At 46.1% G+C, this 10,198-nt stretch overlaps 1 protein-coding gene across 1 annotated transcript; it reads left to right on the top strand.

Annotated features, from left to right (window-relative positions):
* The first annotated feature begins 2,879 nt into the window (after positions 1 to 2,879).
* Positions 2,880 to 4,187, top strand: LOC123066612 (uncharacterized). The gene is made up of 3 exons (XM_044489661.1): positions 2,880 to 3,106; positions 3,286 to 3,391; positions 3,533 to 4,187. The coding sequence occupies exons 1-3, from the start codon at positions 3,001 to 3,003 to the stop codon at positions 3,579 to 3,581; spliced, it is 261 nt and encodes an 86-aa protein (XP_044345596.1). The 5' UTR covers positions 2,880 to 3,000; the 3' UTR covers positions 3,582 to 4,187.
* The last annotated feature ends 6,011 nt before the right edge of the window (positions 4,188 to 10,198 follow it).

Consider the following 10,198-nt stretch of genomic DNA (forward strand, 5'->3'; position numbering starts at 1 on the left):
ATGCCTAGAACCCTCCACTGTGGGAGAACGAGAGGTCGCCGCCGATCGTCCCTCCGCCGCTACCACCGCCATAGACACATCCGTCTCGACGGGGAAGTCAGCGCGCCGATGCGACGTCAGCTGCGGTGAAACCTCATCCACCATCTGTCGGTGCTCCTCCACCATCACCACCTGTGCTAGAAGATCATCATCAGAGTCCTCCATCTCCATGCGGTCACCCCAAAGACGGCTCGGTGCGGACACCGCCTGGAACGAACCGAACCGGAGAGATGCCGCCAGAGTGGAGGGGGGCACCGCCCCCTTCTCAGTCCTCGGCTCAGTCGACTGTGTGGGTTTTCTGGCCGATTAGTCCTTTCCACTATGGTCGTCAGGGTTGCCCTCCATCCCCTGGTCGCCACAACCATCCCCACTACCATCTCCACCATCAGTCATATCAACACCAGTAGTCCTAGAAGTATTATTTGCATGTTGAACCTCCTCAACCACAATATCTAGATCATGAGACATCCCATCATAAGTCCATGGTACAAAGTATGGAATATAATTCACATTCACAACATCGACAAGTAGCCTCGCCACTCCATTCAGGCGTGTAAATGGCATATCCACCTTCTCTGTTTTAGCTAACAGCGAGCCAAGACTCGCAACAATAAGATAGTCATTAAGCAGAGTCGCTGGAACTCTTGAGAGTCTGACCCAAACCTTTTCTAGCGGTATCCCCTTCGGCTCAAGTTTTTTGCACTCATCAAACTCAAGAATGCACTTACTCCCAGGCATCTTACCGAGTCCACACTTCAGCAGGTGGTTAAGATCCTCCCTCCTAGGGAACTCCACTCTGTAAACCTGATCCTCCAACCTAACGAGAGTCCAATGAAAAGACTCAGACACTAGCCGTCTGAGCTGATAACATATCTGTTCCTCTGTCAGTGTCCCCTGAGTAACCCTGACCACACCAAACTTCGAACTATCCACCGCAGGAGTCGCCGAGATCGTGTGTGGAGTCTCAAAGAACATAAGCTTGGTATTACAGACACCGTAAATGTTCACCACAGGTATAGGTACCAAAAGCAACGGACATCCGTCAGATGAGTGTCCCGACTTCAGACATTATCACATAACCGCCGTGCAGTCAGTCACAAAATGGCCTGGCACACCACAACAATAACAGTTCATTTTCTCTTTCTTACGTGCCGCCTTATTAGCCCTCACATTATCAGCTTTGTCGCTACCTTTGTCACTCCTCCCATCTCTATCATCAGTAGGTGTCGCGGTCGGAATAGCCACTGCTGCCAACACCTTAACCGCGACCACCGCAGCCTCGGGTAGAGTAACCGTGGACGTAGAAGCAGTGGACGCGGCCGTCTTCGCCACTCCAACGTCAGTCTTCGCCGGTTTGGCAATCGGCTGTTTAGGATTAACCTTGGGACCATATGGGCGACGCGGAGGAGGATTGCGTCCATCCCCTCCCCGACCACCTCGCTGACGTTAATGCGGTCCGGTGGCACCCTCTATGAACTCGCCGGGAGGTGGATTGAAGTTCCGCTGCCACTGGTTGCTGCCGAAACCTCTTCCTCCCCCGTCATTCCACTGATTCCATCCGGTCCGGTAGCCTAGCCACCATAAGTATCCTGTCCTGCACCATGATCACCACGTCCACCATTGAATCCTCCGCGAGCCGCACCATAGCCGCCGCGACCGACACCTCCATACTCGCTGCGGCCCTCACCGCCATACGTTCAGCGGCCACCGCCAGGACCCGCGCGGCCAGCACCTTGAGTCATCCCGGCATGAGCCACTCCGCGTATTTGCTAGAGATGCTCTTGATGTAACTGACTTCAGGTGACTGCTCCAAAACGGAAGAAAAATTGAAAAGTCTCCGTTAAGTTCGTCCAAAAGTGCGAGTCCTGGGGCTTTTGAACTTGCGAGAGTGTGTCTCATATTCCAAGTTTAAATAACGAGCCCGAAACAGCAGTCAGAAAGTGGCGCCCGAGAATATGGTTGCTTTGCATCCGATCTTTAGCTGGATTTCCCCGGTCAGCTAGTCGGCGACGGCGCGACCCGAACCGTCGATCCCTTGCACCAACCCGTGCATGGCCGGCTAGCTTCTAGATCACTGTATGTCCCTACCATGTCGATCACTGCCTAGTGTGTGTGTATCTGCTCAACAGACCTCGGCCATTGATTCGAGCAGCACACTTTCCATTTGTCAAGGTAGTAAAGGCACGTGCTGTTGAGTCAGTCCGAATCGAATCCGGCTAATGGACAATCCGCAACCGCGTGGCGTGGTGTGGAAAGGTGGGGAGAGAACCTTGTGTACTATGCTCTATCCATGTGCTCTCCGCGTGTGCCTGTTGCGACGGTGGGGGGTGGCCAGCGGCTAGCCGGTGTGTATATATATAGGACCCGGCCGGACCTTGGGGCATCAAGAAGAGCAGATAACCCATCATTATCCAGCAGAAACCATCGATCGGGGTCGATCGCCGGACACAGCATCGATTCTCCTCGCACACGCACATACGGATTCAGTCGATCGAAAGACATACTTGATGGAGAATGAGAGGAACAACCAGGCTCCACCCCTACCCCCAGGTTGTTGGGCATAAGCCACCGCAGGACGCGTCGGGCGCGAGCTAGGGCGCGCCGGGTCCGTGGCCGTGCGTGTGTGCGTGCCCGAGCGCGTGCGTGAGTGGCGTGCGTTGCTGTTAGTAGTTAGCAACTAGCGGAGATAGTCATCGCAATCTGTTGAAGCTGGCCGTGCATGCGCGAGTTGATCGCGTCGTTAGCACGAAGCGGGCGGGCATGCAGATCGTGCCCATGTAATGGGGCGGGTGGGCTGCATCGTGTGCAGCCAGCTCGGGTATAAATCCCCTCCTGATCGCTGATGTAAAGCACGGGGGTTGCCAAACCATGTAGCCAGTGGGTTCAGCTCGAGTACGTGCTCGAGGGAAAAGACGCCGTACGCGCGGCGGGTGGAGTTCGGGCTCCAGGAAAAACACTACCATGTCATCTCTGTGCTCGGGTTCTTCTCCACCTCCTTCTTCTTCGTTGGTTCGTGCCACGGCAAGTGAGGGCGAGCTAGAGAGACGGAGCTACGGCAACAACACAGGTTAGTTCATTTCGACCAGTTTTGATCTCCATGCTCATGTCTGAAAACTGAGGCTGAACTGACTGGTTCAGTTAGCTGCGGTATCGTCTCAGATGAGATAAAGATAGCCAAGCACGCACCCCAAGCTGTTGGCTTGTTTGCTCATGCGTGTGCCGTTGGTGTGCGTGTGCACTGTGCAGGCTACTACCCGTCGGCGGCTGCGGAGAAACGGCAAGCCGGCGGCGGGAAAAAGTCGCACCGGGGGAGCACCAAATCCAGGGGCGAGAAGGGATTCATCGAGGGATGGTACGTACGCCCCACGACCACCACCAGCTAGCTGCTCCATTGATCGATACCACTACCACGGTCCTTTGTAACTTTGCTTAACTGTCGCTTGTCATTTCCGGCCTGATATATAGCGTCTGAATTTGGTGTGTTGTTTTTCAGCCTGGCAGCGCTGTGCTGCTGCTGGATCTGCGAGATGTGCTGCGACTAACCCGGCGTGGTCGCTGCTGGCAAAAGACGTTGCTGCTAGTGCCTATGAAGAACATACACATACAGAGAGTCGATGCTTAATTACAGTGTCTGTCTGTTTGTTTGTTGTTTTAGGTTCTGCGTAAATAACCGAGAACCCGTGCTGCGTGTGTGATGCCCATGTACCATGCGTCACACCTATAATCAATTTTAAGGCACCAAATTATCGGGCTACTCTTGAAGATCCTCTAGTTAAAGATAACGTCTGCTGTGCAAAAATGAAAGCTTTCATTTGTAGAGGGAGAAGTCGTGCAGGCGTAATCAGTCAGTCACTTGTCCAGAGTTTTTTTTTTTTTTGAGAAATATAGTGCTATCGAGTCAGGTCCGTCTCTAATTGCTCGGTAATCGGGTTCTGCGCATCGTAAAGATGCAGATCGAGTGGGGTTATCCTCCTCCCAAAAGGGGTTATCTCTGATTGCTCGTTTGGCAGCAAGAGAGAGCATGTGTAGACAGCCCGAACTAAATTTGTAATTCTTCCCGGAATTTTGCCATAAATAAATGGGAACGGCTTTGTCCCGCTTCATGCGAGACCAAAGGTGGTCTCACCGTAAGGGCACCCTCTCCTGTCGCTACTATTGTGCCGGCCAACTACCTTCCTGTGTGTTTATACAGTTTTTAATCTTTTTTCTTTTGTTTGTATTTTTTAAATATTCTAACTACATATATTTGAAAACTTGTTTTAGTTAAAATTTTAGAAAATGTTCACTGCACATTACAAAAATGTTAACGCTGTGTACAAAATTAGTTCACACAACTTTTAGAAAAGGTTGTAGTTTTTAAAAAATCTTGGTGGCATTAAAAAAAGGTTTGACAATTAAAAAAATCTTAGTGTAATTGATAAAAAAATGTTTTGTGAGACATTTTCAAAAATGTTCATGCGTTTCAAAATATGTTCATGACGTTTTTGAAAAATATTTAGAAAATGTAAAAAAAAATAGTTAGGAAAAATGTTATGCACCATTAAAGAAAGCTTACAATGTGTTTCTAAAAAAATGTTTATCATGTATTAAAAAAATGTCCAAAACATGTATTTAAAAAGTATTTCACGTGTATGTGAAAATGGTTCTAGATGTATTAAAAAAATGTATAACCTGTATTGAGAAAAGTATAGATATGTAAGAAAAACACAAGGTACCGTCTCACAGTAGACGATCCCCAGATGGCCAGCACAATATGGATTCATGAGGATCCAGTTTTACTTCATCTCACAGTAGGCAAGATATACCTAGTAGTTTCATATGCAGCAGTGGTGCCGCTGCTCCCACTTTGCTCGACGGATTCCTGTCTTGTGTGTGGCCCGTGGCCCGCGCGTCAGGTGGCCGAAGGGAATCTGGCTGGAGCAGCGAGGCTCGGCTTTGGATGTAGACTTTCTTTCCTTTTCTTGCCAGCACGTCGTGACGTGCCGTGTGGGTCGAGGTTGCCGGCCCGAGTGGCGCGGTGCGCCCAGACGGTGGCGTCAGCGCCACCGGCTTCACACCTAGGTCGAGGAGACAAGAAATTTAATATGACCTGGTCACCATGCTGGTGTGGATCGCGACCTGCCCGTCTTTGGCGCTGCGACAAAATGATGGTGGAGAGAGAGAGAGAGATGTTCCTATTCCACCTTACAATGATGATGTGATCAAAACAGTGTCATAAAAAGTCAAAACTGGATGCGGCCGAGAATGCTCTTGTTAGGGACTAATTCTACCCGATATTAAGAGTTAAGGGACAATGGTTGCACCATGATGTGCTGAAAATTGTGGCACATCAGGTCAAAACCGAGTCAAGTGCAACGATATTCCTCAGCCAAACTCGGTCACATCGGGCATTGTCCCAGTCAAGTAAAGAAAAGCGAAAGACACTTTTTAAATCTAGTTTTAAAAAATATGACGGCCGTGCAGGCGTCGGTGTTCCACATCATGTCTTCTCCATGTCTGACAAGCTCAAGGGTTGTAAACTTCGGAAAATGAAGTTGCGGGATGTGAAGAATATGATGTGTGATATGAGATGGTGTTGTGTCTGTGCCCCACCTCCTACACTTCGTCTCCTCGGCCCTAAAGGCACTAGCAGCCGGACCGAGAAAAAGATTGAGCCAGTGTGCAGGGACATTGAGCTCAAGGTTCTTTTGGTAGCTTACATACCAATTGGAAATCCGTCAAGGCAGAACTATGCACTTCTGAGCCATGACCTCAATTTTACAAAGTTCCTAGTGCCTCCTACTCCTATGTACTGAGAATGCGAAGATATCGTGTCCTGGGTATTTAATTTTACGATCTCACACAAGAATTTTGAAGATTATATAACCAATCTAGATGATGATATGTTCTATGTTACACAGAGAGTGGTATATCTTGGCCATATCTTTGTGAAGACATATGTGAAAAGACAACAGAGAAGGAGGGGCACCTCCTAAAGACCAAGACGGTACCAGCATGCATATAGATCATAAATACCCGTGGATCTTTACATTACAGTCGCCGTGTTTGTGTTGCATGGGCTATAAATCATGGCTCATTGGTACACCCACATTTAGGTCCACAGGTTAACGAAAACAACATTCCACATTTATAAACTTAAAACAGAGTTAGCAGATGAAATCGCTGGCAAAGAAAATAATGTTCAATCATACCATAAAATACTGGAATAAGAGCGCGATTAGAATTAGGAATCTGATGATTGAAATTCGTTGTTGCTAGTTAGACTTGTGTTGAAAAATTAGTAGACACGTTTTTTGGCGGTGACTCGTGCAATGGTGTAACAACCCAACTGCTTACAAATTGGTAGTAGTTACGTACGACAACATAAATCTTTTTCAGCACACTTGGTGCCCAATAATACTCTAAATCAAACATGCTTAACTGAGAGTTCTCACGTGATTGCTTCCAGAAAAGAAGATGCATCTTATTAGTACTAGCTAAATTTGTCCCTTTTTGAATTGGTCCCGAACAACGGTTATGATTCTTGGTTCTCTCTACCCATGGCTAATGCCAAATCCTCTGATAACGTTGGTTCCTTAATTTGCTTACAAATAGAAACTAGTGATGTTTTCAATTTGGATTTAGAAATTCATCGTTGCAATCAAGTTGAACCAATTTTGATAGAGAATGATTATGGAAGGGGACGGAGCGTGTGGGAGGAGATGTGCATGGTCAATTGAGTGCAGCCTAAGGTGGGATGGCGCCATGATGAAACCAACGAGGAAGTAGCAATGCGTGGGGTTAACCGGTGCCGTTGTCTCGATCGTCGCCACATTGGGCTAGCTACGAGAGGGTCGGGGAGGCGCAGTGACGACCTGACAAAGCTTAGGAAGAATTAATGAGGGTGTCATGTAGGGGGATTAACACAGAGGAGGGTTAGTGTCGGCGTCTCGCCGCTCCATGGTCGCTGGCTAGTGTTGGGATGTTATTTTCCTCGAGAGGTTTGATCTACCCTGTCTACAACCCAAGCTCAAGGTATGAGACATTGTTATTCTCTGCAGTACGGGGAGAAGATAGGAGGCTTTCCGCAAAAGAATGTACAATGGCTGGAGTGCATCCCACCTCGCATCAAGAATACCCACCCATCATCTGGTTGTGAGGCTCAAAGTTTTCAAAATTTTATCGAATTTGAGTTTTCACCTGATATATCACCTAACTTATGGCTGAAAAGATAAAGCTAAAAATCAGGAGAGAGAAAACAAAGTGTCATGAAAGACATTGACCGTAGTATCCAAGGTCACGTTCACCCAACACACCCTAACTTCGTGCCAAAATCTACGCATCTCAAGCCATGTTTAGAAGCAAGGGAACTACATTTTTTCTTGTGGATAATTTTGTAGATCCATACAAACATGCATGGGTGAAGAGATAGGCACCACACAAAATGAGACCTTTTACAGTACAGGAGGAAAATTGTTAACCCACTGAGCAGGGGCGTTGATCTCAATGTTCTTTTGGTAGCTTTCGTAACAATTGAAAATAAATCATGGCAGAGTTTTGCACTTCTGAGCTTTGCCTTTGATTATACAAAGTTCCTCATGCCTCCTACTCCTATGTACCGAGAACGAGAGGAAATCCTGTCATGGTATTTAATTTTAAGATCTCATAGTAGAATTTGAAGATTATATAACCAATCTAGGCGGTGACCAGCTCCATGTTACGCACGAAGTGGTATATTTAGGCCCTATCTCTATGAAGACATACGTGAAGAGACATAAGAAGGGGGCACCTTTTAAAGACCAAGGCGGTACCGGTTTGCACATAGATCATAAATGCCGGCGAATCTTTGCATTGCAATCGCCTGTTTGTGCTGCAAAGGCTATAAATCATGGCTCATTGGTACACCCACATGTTAGCTCTATAATCGACCAAAATAATATTCCACATTTATAAATTTAAAAATAATTGGTTGATGAAGTCATTGGCAAAGAAAATTATGTTTGATCATATGGTAAAATACGGGAAGAAAAGAGCGATTAAAATCAGGATTCCGATGATTGAAATTTGTTGTTGCTAGCTAGACTTATGTAGCAAAATTTGTAGACACGTTTTTTGGCGGTTACCGTGCAATGGTGTGGCACCCCGACTACTTACAAATTGGCAGTAGTTACGCATGACAGCACAAATATTTTTCAGCACACTTGATGCCAATAATACTCTTAAGTCAAACATGCTTGACTAAGAGGTTCTCACGTGATTGAAGATGCATAGCCAAATTTCTCCCTTTCTTAATTCAACTAGCACAACGGCTATGATTCTTCGTTCTCGGTACCAATGGATGATACCTAATACTCTCACAATGTTGGTTCCTTAATTTGGTTACAAATGGAATCTGATGTTATTTTCAATTTGGATCAGAAATTCATCATTCAATCAAGTTGAACCAATTTTGACAGAAAATGATTATGGAAGGGGACAGAGCGTGGCAGGAGATGTGCGGGGCCGCTTGAGTGTGGTTTAAGGCGGGATGGGACCGTGATGAAACCATCGAGGAAGTAGTGACATTGGGGTTAAGCGGCATTGTCGTCTTGCTGGTTAAAATTCAGCAATGTTCACTTGTTTCAAAAATATGTTCGTGAGATTTAAATAAAATATTTATATACATTTTAGGAAATTAAGTAGACAGAAAACATGTTTCGTATTTCGCAAAACAGAAGATGTTTCATATCATTAAAGAAAATGTTCAACGTGTCTTTGATAAATGTTTATAACGCATTCAAAAAAGTTTAAAACATGTATTTAAAAATGTTGAACATTTATCAAAAAGTGTTCAAAATGTATAAACAATGTACAACATGTATTGAAAAAGGTAGATGTGCATTAAAGAGAAAAGAAGGAGGCCTCGGTTTTAGGGACTTCCAGATTTTCAATCAGGCACTACTGTTGAGACAGGTATGGCGCCTCTTAGCCTTTCCAGATAGCCTCCGTGCAAGGCTGCTCAAAGCCAAGTATTACCCAAATGGGCGGAAATTGATTTGGTCTTGTCTAGCACCACCCAAAGTGCTCTCCTTTACATGGCGTGCTGCTACAAATTCACTAGCAACTTGGCTGAATAAAAAGCGAAGACCTCTGGAGGTTTTTAGTACATGCCCAGTCCGCGGAAGAGAAGAAGAGGATTCTTTTCATGTTTTTATGTGCCTGTGACAATGCCCAACGTCTATGGAAGGCCATGTCTAAGATTTGGGAACTGCCAGAACTAACTAGTACTCCCTCCGTAAACTAATATAAGAGCGTTTAGAATACTAAAGTAGTGATCTAAACGCTCTTATATTAGTTTACAGAGGGAGTATTAAACACCATGGCGACTGGTTCATTCAGCTCATGCGTGATATAGATGATCATGTCTGGGTCCGTGTGCTCATGCTCCTCTGGAGAGTGTGATACATACGGAACGAAGTGGTTCACGCAGGACCAGCTCCGCCCATTGACATCTCAACGAGGTTCTTTGAAAGTTATCTTGAGTCACTCGTCAGTATTAAGCTTGATCCTAATGCAGATTTCGTCAAAGGCAAAATGGAGGTCAACCACTATTTTCCAATGGTGCGATCCGCTTGTGATAATACCGCAATTGCTAGCACCCCGTGGCAACCTCCATGTCAAGGGCGGGTTAAATACGGACGGATCAGTACTTAATGGAAAGGCGGGAGTTGGTATGGTGCTCCGGTACCACCTGGGAATATCATTTTTAGCGCCTGTAGATATCTTGACGCCTATGAAGATGTTTTAGAATCAGAAATCCTTGCAATCTGAGAGGGAGTTAGTTTGGCACTACAATGGAGTCTTCTACCATTTGATGTTGAGTCTGACTGTTTGGAAGCGGTATCCATGGTGAAAAGCATTGGGAGCAACTTTTCCAAATACTCCTTCTTGATCGAAGAGATAAAGCAAAGTATGGGGAAACATGACTTCTATTATTGATATTCATCGTATAGGCAATGGCGCTAATTGTTTTCGAGGAGGCACAACCGTGACTCTCGCAAAGCACACCCGTGCCTCTCACGGAAGCAAAACCGTGACTCTCGCGAAAGGAAAAGAAAAACAGAAAACGTGTTTTTTTTCGTTTCTGAGAGGCACGGCCGTGACTCTCGCGAAAAGAAAAAAAATAGAAAACGTGTTTTTT

This window comes from Triticum aestivum, chromosome 3B (assembly GCF_018294505.1).
Source record: "Triticum aestivum cultivar Chinese Spring chromosome 3B, IWGSC CS RefSeq v2.1, whole genome shotgun sequence".
In the NCBI taxonomy this organism is placed as follows: Eukaryota; Viridiplantae; Streptophyta; class Magnoliopsida; order Poales; family Poaceae; genus Triticum; species Triticum aestivum.